Here is an 18,073-nt window from a genome sequence, read left to right as displayed (position 1 = left end):
CTGCATTGCGTATTCTTGTCATGAAAAAATACAATAATTGATTTTTATTTATTTTTTTTACTGATTGAGGTCTTTAACAGTTTCTTTAATGATTGGACTAATCTCACAACAGCCTATTAAACGACACACATTTCATGGCCGTATTGTGCCGACTGAGAGTTATAACGAATGTTTGCTGTTTAGATCTTTGTCTGGGAAATGTGCAGCTTTATTAATGTGAAACGTGTGTGTTTTTTTGCTGATTCATCCCTTGTGTCACTGAAAAGGCTCCCAGTTTCCCACAGAGTCTAAGAATAAAATGATGAAATGTGGATTCATCCTGCAGCCACTTCACATACACTGAACCCTGTAGTGTAATGTAAGCCTTCCTCTTTATATTGACCTACGCTGGGCCCCTCCGACTAAAAGCTACTTCCAAAATAACTTTCCATAAAGGGATTAAAAATAGATGTTAATCTTTTATGGAGGAAAAACACACTAATCCACCCCCCATCCCCCTCACCCCCACCCCAACACTCCCTGATCCATTAACATCTCAGCCTCACGCATGTTAATTCTTAGACTACATCTGTGTAATTAACACACCAAATGGCCTCCAGACCCAGAGCTTCGGCCTCCGTTACATAATTACCATCAGTGCACCCCCTGCTACACTCAGGCCTCCAGTGAGCGGGCTGATGCGCTGTTTAGCAGCGTAAACACATGCAGGCTTTGTCCATTTAAAGAAATGCTAAAGGTTTTTAGCTGTGGTTTTGGTGGGTGACACATGTCCACCAGCCCCCCTGAAGCAAATGTAACGTTAACATTATGAAATGAGGCAGAGCTAATGAGATGGGCACAATAGTCCCTCAACTACCACAACCGCCACCACCACTGCCACCCACTCCTATGGCTCTTCATCATCTTCCCTCCACCAGAATACTGCTGAATCATAGACGTGCGCCCTGCCTGCCTCTCACACTCTGCTTTGGACTGTCAGTCAGAAAGCATGCCATGCTGCAACGATCTGCCTACCTATCTCTCTCTCAGTAGTATTTAGGCTCATCTCTGCTCCCTGCCGCCTCAGCCAGTGATTCATTGAGGCTCTAGTAGTTTCAAAATCAATTAAGCTCCATTCATTTATTAGTTCTCGTCATTGTGTGAAATTGTTGAATAGGAACAGCGATGGGTTTCTCATATTTGAGGCTTGTTGAGCTGCCCTCCACTGCCACTTAAGATTGAGGTCAGCCTACCTGTGCATGCATTATTCATCAGTGTGCATCAGACTGGGGTGATGTATACATCAGTGTCACCATGTCGACTTACTTGATGCGTGTGAGTAAAAAAACTCCAGATAGATGTGTTCATTTCTCACATCCCAGGCCCCCACCGGCTGTGTGCCAGCTGTCCTCTACCTCCCATGACGCAGTGTCCTTCAGCCCCCAAAACACACACACACACACACCATGCCGTGACTCAGCCCAGATCAAAGCAGCGCAGCAGTTTACCTACAACCGTGAGAAAATGACACAACTGCCTTAATACTTTCCTGTGTCTCCATCACGCTTCACACTCGTAGACTCGGTGTATTACCGGGGCTGAAAACTGAGTGGGAATTTGGAGGAAAGTGAATTTCAAACATAAAGGAAAGAGTGTGTTTTTGTGTGTGTGCGGAAAGGGGGTGGGGGGGGACTCCTCAGCTGAGAAAGTGGGCCACAGAAGCCGCCATGTGTGCGGGTGCAGCCGTGAAATCAGCCTGATCCAATAGATTCTGTTTATCTGGCACGACTACAAGTGAAAGCAATTGGAAATCTGGGGGAGATTTGGAGAGGGCTGTGGATTCGCAGAGAGGGAGAGGGAGGAAAATGAGCAAAAAAAAGTAATACTGTCTGCTCTACAGTCTGGCAAAGCAGGCGTGTTTTCAGATCAGCCTTTAACAAGGTTAATGGTGATTTTTCTCCACAGGCGCTGTTTTACTGTAAAAGTCTCACGCTTGCCCGCTGCCTTTTTGTCATTATTCACTCTTCCCTCTTTCTGTTTCTCTTCATCTCCTCTCCTAGTGAATGGCGTACCTGCTGCTGCCTCTAACTCTCTGTTTTGTTTTGTTTTCTTTACCTCATTAATATCACCACCCAACAAATGCAGCTGTTTCAAATACATCCATTAACTCTTATAGTTTGGGGCAGGGGTATCAAATACAAGACCCGGGGGGGCCAGAATCGGTCCGGCAAAGACCTTTTCCTCCTAATAAAGATCTTCCCCATGGTCATTTTTCATTTGTTCTTCTTGATGGTCCAGAGTAAACAGGACAGTCTTGGCAACTACAAGCCAGAGCTTTTTATGTTTTATTTCACATTTATTTACTTACAATTTCAGTTCAACTCTATATTGACAGAGTGAATTTCAATGGCCCGGCCCACTTAAGATCAAAGTGGACTATATGTGTCCCATGATGTAAACGTTTTCTAGCTTCTTCTCATTGGTACAGATGCGCCTTTAAAACACACACACGCACACAGTTGCACACAACCCATAAATTACAACAAATGCTTCAATTTAATGGTTTTTTATTGGAATCTTGCAATAGTTTGCAAACACAAGTATGGCAATATCTGCATCAAGATATACAGTAGTAACTGCTTTCGAAGATGTTTTATTGGTTTATAGTGAGGGTTGTCTACTGTATGTTTGCTGAGAATTATTATACAAAGCATCTGAGTAAAAAAGTCAATTTTCAAATTGGAAAAAGAAAGAAACTAAAAAAAAAGAAGAAAAAAAAAAGGTTGTATATATTTATAGGAAAATGCACTGCCATGGCTGTGGAGATATGGCTTAGTCTCTCTACACCCGAATCATTATTGTGAACAGAGAATGGTGATGATGGGACTCCACGTACAGTGACTCCACCAAAGTGTACTGTGACACAGCAGTGAGAAAAAAAAAGACAAAAATCCCGAGTTATCCCGAGCCGACAGGGAGGGAGTTCATTTAGGAGCCGACAGCTTTGAAGATAGAGCCGCTCCCCCAAGTACGGGGTAAGGGTTGATCTTATTGTTTGCAGTGGGCGGTGATTGATGACCATTAAGTAAACAATACATTAATCTCGCTCCTCCGAAGCATTGCCTCGACACTTGGGGGAAACACACTTACAGTCCCTTTTAGCGGAGAGTTAGGAGATGAGATGTTTTGATACCGCTCTCAGTCGGCTCATTTAGAATTCAATTTCCCCAAAATTTACCAGACTGACCGTAGACACTCTCACATCAGCCACAATGCAACTCCACCACTGATGGTCCCAAAGCCCTTCAACAAATGCCTCCACACGTTGATCCGGGCAGTTATTTTGAATTTGAATGCTCACTGGGACATTAAACCTCCGTAAGTGTTTAAAACGAATTGCAGAATCTGCCCCAAAATAACATTTTAAAAAGGTTTTACCTCTAAAAATGATACTTCTACCGTGACCTTTGCCGTTGTGCGAGTGCCAGGTCTGTCTCCTCTCCTATTATGCCAGCAGTGGCTCATTTTCAAACACTGTGGTCTTGAGCCCCACCTGACGGCGCCTCAAACGACACCATTCCCTGCTGTTTCCCCTTGTTTCCAGTCTTTATGTTCAGCCTAAGCAGATTTCTGATTTCGACACTGGAGTGACACTCATCTTCTTATCTAGCTCTCTGCAAGCAAGCGAACAAGTGCGTGTCCCACTAAACTATATCCAAAAGTATTTATTAAAAAAATAGCCAGCTTATATATCTGGAGGACGATACAGGAGATGGAGCTTGATAACATCATCATCTTTGCATTTCTTGATACTTTTAATTTGAAGGTCCAGAAAAAAAAGGTGGGGGGGGTGGGGGTCGTAACTGAAATTGGCTGGATGGTCGGGTATACCGCAGCTTCTCTCAGTGTGTGCACAAAGCCAAAAATAATGTTCCGTCACATATCCGCAGTTTCAATCGTTTGTGACTTCTTGATTTTTATTGTGGTGCTCATCAACAATTACCGCCACGGATTAGGAAATCATTTCAACAGCAACAAGGATCCATCACTTCATACATCTCGTTACAAAATAAATCCTTTTTTAAATCGTTTTTTTTCCTACGAGTCAGGGAACAACAATGCAAAAAGTAAAAAAAAAAAAAAAAAGGAAAAAGATGCAGAATCAAATAATTTTACTTAATAAGAAGATAATAAATGTTCTCTCTCTAACATTCAGGTAGTAAGTTCCATAAGTCTCTCACGATGTATGATACATTCATTTCTCTGTTTGGCCCTTTTCCTGGTGCCAACCCCTTTCTTGAAATTCTCCTCTGTGATCCGACACACAGGACATGGCGAGTGGGAAACACACATTAATTTTTTTTTTGTTTGTTTGTTTGTTTTTGTCATTTTTTTTCCAATATTCCAACAAGATGGTTAAAGTAGAAATGTTTTATACTACACTCAACATAAGGACTTGCTGTATTATTTACAATATATACTGTAAAACTGTAAATCAGGTGAGATAAAAAGGCACAAGTTTCCCTTTTTTTCTTTTTAAATACAATGTAAACATCTCATCAAAAAGCATGCAATAACATTTCATTTTACAAAAAGGATATCGTTTTTAGACAAAGTACTTAAATATTGTTTTCCAGCAAAATATAATTCTCTCAAAAATACTTTCCCATTCATCCTATGAACCTTTAGATAGTTTTGTTTTTAAGTTTGAATTCTTGAAAAGAAAAAAGAAAAAAAAAGACAAGAAGCAAAATAAAGAAAAAGTGACAGATCAGCATAAGGGCACGGCAAAGATGGATCGGGTACTGCATGATAATGACTGCGCAGGAGAAATTATTATAACGTTTATGGCAAAACACAAGAATCCTAGCCTTCATGAGTGAACCGGGCCTACACACACACACACACACCAACCTCTTTGTGAATTACTGAAAAAGGATTCGGATTTGGGAATGACAAAAAGTTAAAACACCCTGCTTTGCTTTCCTCTCCCCCAAAAATACAGTATCGAATGACAGTCGTGATCCCAACAATGCCAACCTCCAAGCAGTTATGTAAATAAGTAAGTAAGTAAAATCACTTTGACTGATTTTACTTACTTTTATCTTTTTACGCCAACGTCCAAGCAGTTAATGAAGTAAGTAAGTAACAGCCCTTTTCCACTAGTACCTACTCAACTCGACTGACTCAATTTTGGTTGTTTTCCATTACAATCGAGTACCAAATACAGTACAGTAAGTCCCGTGACACAAACACAACAATGGAGGATGAGCTACCTGCTGCTCGGTCTAGTTCTTTTTGTCAAACTCGAGGACCACAGTGTTGTTTGTTTGTGTAGCCATTTTTCTCGTTGCTGGGTTTCAAAAATTTTGGTGAAGGAGTTGCTGTCATGACTTGTGGAATGACGCCACTGACTAGGCAATCAGTGCCATGTGGCCTGTTGATGTAGCATTTTCGGTTTGCCTCAAATTGCTTGGAAAAACCGCCGAGAAGGTCCTAAAAAAAGAACCTGGTAGCAGGTAACACCACCTACTCGAAAACCCTTAAAAACCGGGTCGAGTCAACCTGAGTAGGTACAAGTGCAAAAGAGCTACAAGTAAGTAAAGTTACTTTACTTACCTACTTAATCTGTTGTGCCAACTTCAAAGCAAATAACAACACAGACGAGACCTCAGATGAGCACGAGGCCACAAATACAGCACGCGGCCACCCTGATGTGGTAATGATGTCGTGTCTAACTTTAGGCCGGGGTGACCATGCAGAACGTTTTGCCCCCCACCCCGCATTATCACAGTTGCTTATCGAAACAGAGAATTCCTACGAGCTGCACCGACGCCTCATTTCACATTGTATCTTCTCTGTGCAAAAATCTAAATGTGGAAATAGGATAATCCTATAACATTAATGCATAATACCCACGCCGAAAGATCATCTATGCACATGCTTGCCAGGAGGAAAAAACAAAACAAAAAAACGCACACGCACTCCATACACACATGTAAATACACACTTACAGGGCACGAAAAAAAGAATAGTAATATTCACACACCGACCCCCCCCACCCTCCCCTTACACACACGCGCACTGCTTTTCTTCCCCAGCGACTCTGTCGTTTTTCAGTAGCATCATAGTAGTGTTCCACAACCACCCGGAAACCAGTGGGGTGTGAGACGAGCTAATGGTCCAGATGACTGGGCCTCGCCATGCTTTTAAAATAGTAGCACTTGGCCCAAAGATAGGGGGGGGGGGGGAAGAAAAAGGAAATAAGCAAAGTGAGGGAAAAGTGATCATACCAACACGAAAAGTCTGTTCTTCATCAAGCTCTCGTCCTCGTGTACCTCAAAAAACGTCTTCTGTACAACAGCTGAATAGAGTGTGTTTTTAAGAAGTTAATACCTGTACACATCTGCCTGGGGTTTGATACGTTAGCTGTTTTTACTGTAAGCACTGCAAAGAGTTAACGCTCCATCTTGGATTATATCGACTTTACAGAGTATGCGTGTTTGAACTGCGAGCCCACGTGGCGTACTGCATGGACTGTTCTACCAAGTTACTGTACATGTTATGTTTTGCCTGGCTTTTGTAGAAACGAAGCACCTTAAATGTAAAACGACTGGCTTGTCAAAAACTTAAAACCTTTGCAACACACGTTTATTTTAAAAAAAATGCTTTTTATTCTTTCTGGGAAGAGTAGATAAGTGTCGGTTCACAAAGGGCTGGTTTCGCTTCATTGTGAGTAAAAACAGACATTTGGACAGCTGCTCTGGAGATAACACAAATAACAGCAATTACTATGGATGCACCTCAGTCAAATCCATTACCAGCGGACCGTACTGAAATTGTTTCCGTAAATGCATTATGTTTTTCCATCCTGCCGCGCTCCTGACCATTTCTGCACAAAGGTAAAAAGTCTCTCGTCAATATTGTCTTTAATTCTACACCACGATGCCTCTAAAATAGTGACTTTATGACATGGGAGCATCACGTGCAAAGCTTTCTTTTACGCGCGAGAGAGACGTTTGTGTTTCAAAACAGCTTTAGCTTTGGACTTTTGCATATTAGTTTTGATTGTTTGACTACACATTTTAACTTTGAAAAAGAAAAATCAGCATGTAAATGTCAGTGATGGCTTATATGATACCGATTTTAAAATTGAACCTTGTTAAATTTGATGCGACTATTCAGCTTATGATGATCCTCGTATAGCCCTTGGAATATAGTCAAATAGACCTTTGTCTATTAAGTCTAGATTTTCTGTGCCTCCTCATTAATGTCCTTTATTTTTTTTTGCCCTGCAGTCTCGTCACTACACTGCAAAGCAAATGTAAATATTGGCATAATTTTTTTTCATAGTGCTATTATCTGTGAAAGACTGCATAAGCCAGAGTTAATATTTGCAACAAAACCTTTTCTCTAGATTTGTAAGTAAGGGAGTCCCATTTCTAGTGCATGTGGAGTGCACCTGTGCATTTTGTGTGAAGGCATGTGGACAGTTAAGTGTGTCGATTTTCCTCTATGTGTGTGTGTGTGTGTGTGTGTGTGTGTGTTTAGTGAATGTGTCTAGCGCGTCCTAAGAAATGTATGGCTTTATCTCCATAGAAAATACTGTTATCGTCTTTGGGGCAGGGGGACATTGGTGTACTTCGGGATGCTTTGTCACATTTGTCACAAGTCCTTCTCGGTGTGTCACGCTCGGCTTCTCAAACTATCCGCAGCTCTAAACCGCTCGTGGTGACTGCAGGGTCAAATCCTTCTCCCCCAAACTTTTTCTTTTGTTTTTTTTTCTTTGCTTCTGTCACCATCATCAATAAATCTTTCCATACAGTACGAGGACGCTGGCATACTGAGCGACACGGTGCGGGCCAGCAGGACGGGCCTTCCCAGCACATTTCTTCTCTTCCCTGAACTTTCCTCGCTCCTCTTTTTCGAGTTCTTAATGCCGCTTCTGTCCCATCTGTGTAAAGAGTCACTTCTTGTGGAAGTAGATCGTGTGAGTGAGGCCTGACTCCACCTTTGGTATCTGGTCACTGATGATCTCCACCAACATTTCGGGGAATTCCACCTTCAGGGCCTGGGACTCACGAAAGGTGTAGAAACAGAAGTCCAACAAGTTCCCCACCAACTGGACACCACAGAGAGAAAATATGATTATTAGAAACATAACTGGGTTTTTTTTCACTTTATTTTCTAAATTCTAAATTATGTCCTACTTACCAGCATTGTGCAAAAGTCTTAAGCCACCCCTAATTTCTTTATATTTCGCTAGAAAAACGATGGTGCTTTTCTGAGTTCGGAATTACATACATTTTGACAAGATTCCCAACACCACTGACTCTAATGCAGTCCAAAACCATGGCAGGGCCTATTCTCTTAACCTTCTCTATATATACTGATGACTTCAACCATAAATGTCATATTTGGATTCATCACTTCATCAGACGTGCTGAAAGTGTAATCTGTTTCCTTTCATTGAGAATGGCTTCATGACAGCGCCTAAGAATACACCTCAAACTGGTTCATCTCTTGTGTTTTACGCTTGAATTATTCACAGGTACACTATTTTCAGTCCACTTCTTGTACCGACTGAAAATGAGTGAAAAAGCAGCCAATAAAGGAAGTTCAGAAAGCCCGGAGAACAATTGCTCACGACCACTTTAAAAAATTGCAAGAAAGTCTGACTCCTTGGAAGCAAAATATAAAGACGCAATACTTTCACACAGTACTGTACTGTACATGTATATTTTTTAAATGTGTGTAAACTGCAACTGAATTTCACTGATTGTCTTTACCACTTGGGGGCACCACTGATTTTTGTCTGGGCAGCCCTTCTTTAAAAGAAAGGTCATCTGCACAGCACTAACCCCATTCACTCAGTCATTAGGGTTGTTGAATCTATGACTGCTCTCTCTTGCTAACGCTCACCTCCAGAGGCTGTGCCTACACTGTCATTCTCCCACGCACTTGTTGACCCATGCATTTAAAAAAAAAACAAAAAAACTGGTTTTGCACATTTGCTACGGTGACCAGTGTGAACTCCAATAAACTGCAAGCTGGTATCGATCCCCTTCTGTTCCATTCACCAATACAAGCCTCATCACTGCCTTTTCCAAAATAACCTTCCCTCAGGGAGAAAATGGGATGTAATAATCCTTATTCCAAGCCACAGCACCATTGAACTGCTAAGTAAACACATTATCCAAATCCACTATTTTGCCATTTTACTGAGAACATTTCCAGTCGTATCAGAGCCCTAAAGTGCATAACTAGAAAGACTGCCAAGGGAAGGCTGTACTGTATGCAACTGGCAAAGAGGGGGGGGTGGGGGGTGGGGGGTCAAGGGTACTTACATCATGCATGGCATCCAGCAGCTTGGTGAGCTGGAAGAAGCGCTGCCAGGTTTGGCCGGAGTTGTTGGTTGCTTTTCCCACCGAACGCCGGAGCTCTTTAATGTAATTAACCCTCATCTCCTCGAACGCCGCCTGGTTCTTCAGACCCTCTTTGGGAACTGGGAATCAGACGAATCATTACGTCATTCATATGGATGCAATGAGTGTACAACAATCCCGATTTAAATTTTAATGACCCAATACTAGCAATCAGGACTAAACAGTGCAGACTTCTCTTCTTAAACCTGTTAGCCGTTGTGACGTGACTGCAGGGGACTTTGTACTGAACAGCCAAGCCTGCGATTCCATTAGACATATACAGGAAGAAATATTCACCTATTGTGTCTCTATTGTGCTTTATCTGGGCTACGCTGAGAGATGCTGAACGCTTTTCAGATAATTAATGGTGTTATCACAATAAATATTCAGTGGGCTGTAGGGTTGGTTTTAAAAAACAGGAATCTGAAGAGCAAGTTAATGTTCAACTTGTCATCTGTGGTTGTATTTTAAAACAGTGAGGGCAATGTGTTAAAGTAATGATCAGGACTGTTGGGTGACAGTGTTGGTTTTCTTTATATTACTTCTGTATTCGTTATAAAAGTAGTCAAAAACAGGTGTCTTTTAAGTTTTTTTAAAAGTACACCAGCGTAGTAAAAATCAATCCCACATTAGAAAAACGTAGTTCTCCACATTGTCCCAACAAGTTGGTTGTATTTGGGATGTTATGATGTGATGAAATTAAAAGTAAGTACTGTACTGTGACATCCAAAAAGCTTTTGATTTGAAAGCCTGAAGAACAAATGTTAAAAAAAGCAAAAGGTATATTTCATACAGTTTTAGATTGGCAGTTTGTTCCTGATGTAGCTCAATATACTGACTGATATTATATTAACACCTGATCTTGGTCTATCCCATCTATATCAGTACTGGCACATTTAAACTTACACATAAACATAAGAGTTTTATTTTTTTAGAAAACGCAAATATTACAAATAGATGCCTGAAGTAATTTAAAATGGGTTCATCTTGTAGTTTGTGGCTCCAACTCCACTGTTTACAAACTGTATAAACTGTATATAAAAGATGGAAACGGGTTGTGGGCATAAAGATGGACATAGCTACCGTGAACCATCCGTTGGTTTGTGAAGACTCAATTTGAAACCTTGAGGTTAGCGTTTTCATTATCGCCATTTTAGCTTCAAAAAACGGATGTGATGAGGAGGGGCGGGTGTGACTGTGAAACCTCCAGCTCATTGGCTGCTGACTTGTCAATCACATGCTGTTAGCCAACGTGAAAGTTTCTAAACGTGCATTCTTCTTAATGAGCAGCAGGGGGCAACTGCACTAGCTGCAAAGAGATGTTCAGCTCCTCTGCTGACCTCAGTAAGCACTTTTGTGATGACATCAATCGCTAGTTTTAAGTGTTACTGAGTAAAACATGAAGATCATTTTGTAAATGATGGTAGCAAGTATAGTGAAAAAGGAGGATAAAGTAAGGTACTCCTCACCATGTGAGTGACGAGTCATCAGCCATTGAGCATGCAGTTTCACAGTCAGATCCACCCCCGTGTGATGGGTGGTTTCTCAAAAGCTACGATGGTGATAGAAAAAAATACTCATCTTGAGGGTGTAAAAAACAGCTTTAGTAATCAGCGGTTGACACGACAATGGCTGCATCCATCTTGCACATGCAACTCATTTTACCCCCCCCCCCCCCCCCCCAAAAAAAACAATCCAATGTTGGTTGGGTTGTGGTTTTTACAGCATTCATTCTTAGTTGTTTGAGAATTCTTGAAAACACCAAAAGCGAAGTTGTTTTTTGTTTTTAACCATTCATAGTAACTCTGCTCAAAACAAAGCACATTACTAATTAACTGTGACTGTTTTCCTGTCTCGCATGTCTCTGAATTTATTTCCCTGTCGTGCTGAAACATTTGACGCATTTTAAAAATGGCTGGAACATGCGTGTTAAATATGATTTGCAGGTAATGGGCTAAGCCATGCACATCCCGCGGTATGTTCCTTTAATGTGTAACTGTGTTAAGGGTAATTAGAGGTGCTTAGTGAATTATGCTCTGACACCCACACAGTAGCCTGTTTTTGCACATTTTTCCTGTGCTGTTGACCTGAGCCTATTTAGCAACTCATTACAACCACTTTCACCATTTCAAGTAGTAATTAGTTTCCATGTGTAGCAGCTGGTTCATGAAGGATGACAGATATAGCGAAAGGCATTGATTAAAAGTTATCTCAGAAACAGTGAGAGCAGAAAAGGAAACAATGGTGCTTATGTAATTTAAAGGGCCTAATAATTTTGTTAGCCAAACCTAATTTATTAAGCGCAACGTTCGGCGCCCGGAGCTATTAAATAACGTCAACCTTTCATTCTTATAACAATGACTTGGACTGTGGCGCTTAGAGTTAAAAACTGGTCTATTAGAAATCTAGATAATAATGAATAAAACACAGTAATTACACCACGAAGATCCATTTAAACATCTACAGTATCATTTTGTCTCACTCTGTCTTCCCACCTGTGCAAAGGATCATGTCATGGATACATGAAAAAAAAAGTACACCCTGGGGTTTTAGAAAACGAGCTATTCAGTTCAACTCAATTTGATTTATATAGCACCAAATCATAACAGCAGTTGCCTCAAGGCCTTACCAGCTAAAATGATTTAAATACAATCTGAGATGAACAAAAACAACACAACATATTACACTGTGTCATTACTTATTTAACACAACTAAGCAAAAACTGCAAAAGCGGGGTGCGCAATACTGAGTACAACCCATGACTCAACAATTTGTAGAAGCAATGTTGCAGCAATAACTTGAAGTCCCAACACAGGACTGTTATCAGGGTTGAGGTCCGGACTTGGACACCTTGATTCTTTTCTTGTTCAGGCCAATCTGCTGCATGACCCAGTGTAGGCAAAGCCATAGTTGTTGAACAGATGGCCTCATATTTGACTCTAGAATACTTATACTCCAGCAGAACAACTATAAGATGCTCGGGACCTATGGCTCCAAACTAAGCCCAAATCATCACTCCTCCACTACCGTGCTTGACAGTTGGCATGAGGTGTTTGTGCTAATGGTTTTCACCAACTGTGGCACTGTGGATGTTGGCCAAACATCTCTACTTTAATCTTGTCTGTCCAAATGACACTGTTTGAGAAACCTTGTGGTTTGTTCGGATGCAACCTTGGAAACAAAGCTGTGCTGCTGTTCTTTTTAGAGAGAAAATCCTTTCTTCTGACATCCCTCCATCAACTAACTGAGACCTGAGTCTGATGTGTAGCTCTTGCATTTGTTGCAGTTTCTCTGACCATTGTACAGTCTGACCTTGGAGGGAAGTTACGGGAATGTCCACCACTGGGAATACTGAGAATCTTTCTGAACGTTTTCCCACTTGTGAATAATATGATCAATAAGATGATAAATTAATCAAGTGCATTTCATTAGCACCACCATGGCTGCTGATCATCCTCCTATTTCTCTTATTTCCTAAAGAAGCAGTAAGAGTGTATTTAATTTTCAATTTTTTCTTCTTGTTTGTTTTCATATATTTATTTGTATCATGTCCTGATATGTAAAACCTCAGAGGCTGTCCTTTCTTACTGACATGACTGTATGCATGCCTGCTAAACCTCTTAAATAACATTCTGCTGCTGCCATACTAAGAAACATCTCACCTCTCAAAGCTTAAAAATCAGGTGTGCTCTTTGAGGCAACATTTTTAGTTTTCCTAAAGCCAAAATTAAAAAAATGATGCTTTACAACACAGTAAGGCCTCAAATTAATACAACATAAAGGCTGCTGGAAGGTCTAGTGTGTTTTGAAAATGACACGCTGATTTTGATATTTCTAAAATATGTCAGTATTAATGGTGCCTTCACAGATGTGCAAGTTACACATGGTAAGTGCAATAATTAACTCTGTTCCACCATCACTGGCTTTTGAACTGCACAGTCATTCACAAGCCAGATGGTTCATCTCCTGTTTAGCCTGGAGGATGCAGCATCTGTGATTTTCATAAAGAATTAAACAATTTTTTATATCAAACCAAATGACAGTTTTCTGTTTCACTTCAGTCCCTCTTAATTTAGCTCAGGATCAGAAACGAAGTGTTTCTGGATCTTTATAGAAATATACGTGTGTGTGTGTGTTTTCTTTTACATGATAGAGTTTTGTGAATGGTCAGACAAAAATATGTCGCTCAGGTCATGCAGTGATTTCTGCTACAGAATTATGTGTTTCTAATACACTGGTGACTAAGGGCTCAGAGATTATGGTCATTTAATACCGGATGTCATCTTTGTCACTTCCATATAGAGATTTATTCAGTTTCTCTTAATCGTTTTACAATATTAGGCACCGTAAATGATGACATCCCCCCAAATTCTTTACAATTTTTATCTTGAAAAATGGTATTTTTTAACTACACGACCACACAGTCTTTACACACTGGTGAACCCCTCGTTATCTGAAACACTGTCAGCCTCTCTCTTTTTTTCTACCAAATCTTGTTAATGACCTGTTGCTAGTTAACCTAATTACCTACTGAAACATGTTCAATAGGAACACGTTGCTGGCCTCAAGCTCCAAACATTTTATATGAACGTTAGCAACAACAATCAGCTGATAGGGCTTGTTTGAATTCTGCAGAGTGAACAGCCGGCATCTTGTCAGTCAAAATTGTAGGTTTTTTAAAACAGATCTTTGTAGGTCAATAACTTTGAGAATGTGTATTTTGGTGTGTGTGTGTGTGTGTGTGTGTGTGCTCCTTCTTGTCTCTTTCTATGTAATTCTTTTCGTCATACTTTTAGGCACAATCACCTCCAGAAAACAGATTGTACCCTGGTGCTGTGATTTCTGTGCTGATTTCATGGCTGACATGATGAGAATGTGCTAAAACCCTTGGTCGCATTTGGACCTTTTGTTTTTCTCCCACTGACCCACATACACCCTGATTAGAAACTGATCTGGCATTCAGGGGCGGTACCATGACCGGCCCTGAAATAGGGCATTTATACCACTATAAATGATGTCAAATTGATTTTTGCTGCAGGTCGAGAGCACCTTCAACTGGGCTGCATTTCTTTTTTGGAAGTTAAGACGCTGCACCGTGTGCACCGCAACCACCGAACAGCTCTTTTTCTTAATGTGTTTCAAAGGAAGAAGCACATATCTGATGCCGAGAGAAGATGCTCTTAGCATGCGTTTTTGCCAAACTACGTGCAGCTTCCTGCTCTCGGTTGCTACATGCCTAACTGACAGGGTGGCTCTTGGTTGTGATTTACTTCCTGATAGTAACCAAGTTTGCAGCTAGTCCTGATTATGACTGCAATATAAAGCAGGTGAAAGTGCTGAATGACAATAAATATTTATTAAAAAATTATGCAACAGGAAAATAACCAGCTGCAATAAAAGGAACACAGTATTTGAGATTGTAACTACTTTAGTCAAAAATGTGTCACACAAAATGCCCCAGTCAGCTCAGCACACACACACACACACACACACACACACACACACACACACACACTTGTCCCATCTGGAATGAGGCTCCGGAGCCATTTTGGAGAGAAGCAAGATGACGGTTTGGAAAGAAAACAAATAACTGAGATCATCAACTTTATCTACATCTTTGTAGAGGTGAGGAGCATAACCGGTTCAAGCAGGCCGCTGCTACTGTACCGAATCCAAACAGGGTCATGAGACACCGCGGGCTGACTGAAACCTTAGCCAAGGTCATAGAGGAATAACAGCCCTTGTCTCTTTTCCCTTTATCCCTTTTCGCATGTCTGTTTCACTCGTTTATTCTCTCTCCATGCAGCGCACACATTCCCTTTTGCAAAGCAGCCTAAAGGCACTCGCAAACTCGGTGACTGTGTAGTACTTGCTCAGCTGACAAGTTCTGACACCTCCTCTGTAAACATTTCTCCTGCTACTCCTTCCACAAGGCCCGAGTATTATATCTGAATGATGGTAACTAAGCGAGCCTCCTACAGCGCCTCAGAAAATCCTGCAATAGACTGCTCCTTTTTTTGAAATTACCCACAAGTGCTCTGCCAAACCTCCGTACAGTACAGTCACTCCATCATTTCGGAATAGACACGAAAGATGAAGCGTTGAATGATTATTTTCTTCCCTCCCCTTCCCTCATTTTTGAATGTTATATTTTGACTAAATCCAATAACTGCAGCAGACTGAGCTAACTGTGAAGCATCTTAAATTCCCTGTTTTGGTTCTGCATCCCACTTTCTTTTATCCACACCCTCGCTTTCAAAATTCTAGCCCGGGTTTCAAGGAAGTGGAGAAAAATAGCAGGTCTTGGAGCAATGCCTGGTGCTTGACTGGCCTTTATTAAGTACAGCAGGGCTCTCTGGAAAACCTCCAGAGGACCAGTGAGGAGAGGGAGAGGGAGGCCGCGGCAACAGAAGGACTAGCTCCGCCATCCCACCACTCCCTTTGTCTTCGCTTTCTTTCTCCCCATAGCTGTGCACCTGTCTCTTTCTCACCAACCCTTGCTCCGTCAACTCCATAGAGTGTGTTCACTCTTTAAATCGAACTTTCCCGTCTTTGGTTTCTCATTCTCTCCGCATTGCCTCGCTTCTTCTTCTCTTCTGACATCCACATTGTTAAAGTCCAGTTAGAGCTCTCCTTCTTTCAGAGTTTATATTCAGGGAAACGCTTTCACATTTCTTCTTCCATATGTCGCTGAGCTATAGAGCCAAAATCGGCCTTCCTCTGCTACTCGCGGTACAGTGCATGTTTAAAATACTTGTAGACTTCACTTCCCTTCCATTCAATACTTTAATAAAACACTTTGATGAAATTCAAAGTATTCACTGCTCGCTTAACTAAGTCCAAAATATTAAATGATAATAATAATAATGACAGACAAAGTCAAAAGTATAGTCCTGTTCAATTATTAGAAGCAAAACACACTTAAAGTATAAATTTACCTTTGTGACTAATATAATATGTTACTGCAGTACATTATTAGACTGGTTCAGCAGTGGCTGGTTCATAAGTAACAGACCTTTTACTTTAGAGCTGGTTTTACTTCTTTTTTATACAGCACTGCATCTCAGTGTATAGATGCCTAAAATGATGCTGCAGTTTCCAGTTTCCAGTTGGTGCAAAGCACAGCAGCAAGGCCACTCATAAACACTCATAAACAGAGTACTCCAGAACTAAACCGGCTTCCCAATTGTGACAGAATCTAATTTAAGGACATATTGATTACTTTGAAATCACTACATAATATCTTTCTGCTTTATATTTCAGAACTCTTAACCTCTTATTCTGCACCCAGGCTCTCAGATCAGAGAATCAGGAGCTGTCACAGGTTCCACACTCCAGGCTTAAAGCTAGAGCTCAACTGATATTAGCTATGTGTGTATCTAAAAAATTAAACAAGTTAAATAAAAAAGAAAAGAGCAAGTCAAGGCAACAGAAAGACACCTTTAAAACATGTTAAACATATGTCATGCTATAAAGCATGTGTACACAATCGTGACACAAATATAGCAACAGCAATTAGAAGTGAAACCCAAACAAACTAGAGTTGTTGCTCATGCTCACAGATGTCTGGTTTTATATATATCTGTTGTGTTGTGCTAGATAAAGAGACGGGAGAAACAAAGTTGAACCATGTTATGAGGGTTGATGTTGCATAATTGGCACCCTGCAACCTCCCTGTTGGCAACAAATGTTTTCAACAAACCCAACAATCAGCTGATCTGGGCAGAGTCGGGACGGGCATAAAAGGGTCATCCACGTCTTGTTGTGGCAATAAAACAAGATTATTTTTAAACTGAACTCTCACATTATCTTAGCAAGGACTCATAAATAACTGGGAAATCTGTTTATGTTTAGTGTGTGCCGAAAGAAAAAAAAATATCAGTGATTTAAAAACACCATACCTGTATCGATATAACTTAAAAATGTTAAGACGATAAGTTGATAAGACTTAAAGGCTCTACTTAAAGCATTCAAAGTGCTCAATCAGCCCTTCAGTTTCAAAAATCAAACTTTCTCTGGCTTCATAGCCTGCTTTTGTATAACACATTATGGTCTATCTAGTGTAAATGTTCTCATTTTGTAGTTTCTACTTTTTGTAACTTCTGCCAGCCATCAAACCCCAGTTTTGAAAGGTGCTATAGAAATACAATTTAGTAATATTAGCATTTCCGCTGGATCAAAATTATTTGGAACAACCTGAAGAAATGTGGGCTACACTTTCTTTGTGCTACTGACATTTGCTTTGTCCCTGCTGTGTAAAGACAGAAGTCATTACAGGCACCAAAGCTTCCTTGTATTTCAGAAAAAACCCAAGCACTGAAAATATGCTGAAACTGTCCACTGTAGTTATTCTCCATGCCTTGCATCCATGATACATGAGCCAATGTGTTTGGACTATTGCGCTGCTGGAGCCCCTCTGGCCTCTGTGCTGGTTACATTCTGATAATCCTTCTCTTTGTAACTGGAGACAGACGCATTTTCAGATATATATGCTTACAACTCAGAAATCTGTATTGCATGTATTATATCCTGTCTGTATATTTTACCAGTAATAAGTAATTACAGCTGTCAAATACAAATACAGACTGTGGAGCATAAAGTACAATGTCTGCAATACTGACACAAGTACAACTTTATCAAGATTTCTAAGTATTTTAGTAGATGTACTT

The 18,073-nt window shown here is 40.7% G+C and overlaps 1 protein-coding gene across 2 annotated transcripts in view; it reads right to left on the bottom strand.

The window, feature by feature from the left end:
* Positions 1-2,529: 2,529 nt before the first annotated feature.
* Positions 2,530-18,073, bottom strand: part of nr3c2 (nuclear receptor subfamily 3, group C, member 2) — an 87,743-nt gene continuing 72,199 nt past the window's right edge. Inside the window, exons 7-8 of one of the 2 annotated variants that reach the window (XM_025907629.1) lie at positions 9,327-9,484; positions 2,530-8,101 (exon numbers count right to left, since the gene is read on the bottom strand). In XM_025907629.1, coding sequence (XP_025763414.1) covers positions 7,946-8,101; positions 9,327-9,484 — 314 coding nt within the window. In that variant the 3' untranslated portion in view covers positions 2,530-7,945. The remainder of the gene's footprint in view (positions 8,102-9,326; positions 9,485-18,073) is intronic. The other variant, XM_003449674.5, reaches the window with a different exon arrangement.

This window comes from Oreochromis niloticus, linkage group LG6, assembly GCF_001858045.2.
Source record: "Oreochromis niloticus isolate F11D_XX linkage group LG6, O_niloticus_UMD_NMBU, whole genome shotgun sequence".
Taxonomy (NCBI): domain Eukaryota; kingdom Metazoa; phylum Chordata; class Actinopteri; order Cichliformes; family Cichlidae; genus Oreochromis; species Oreochromis niloticus.
The sequence above is the reverse complement of the archived record's forward strand: the minus strand, read 5'-3'. Positions and strand labels throughout refer to the sequence as shown.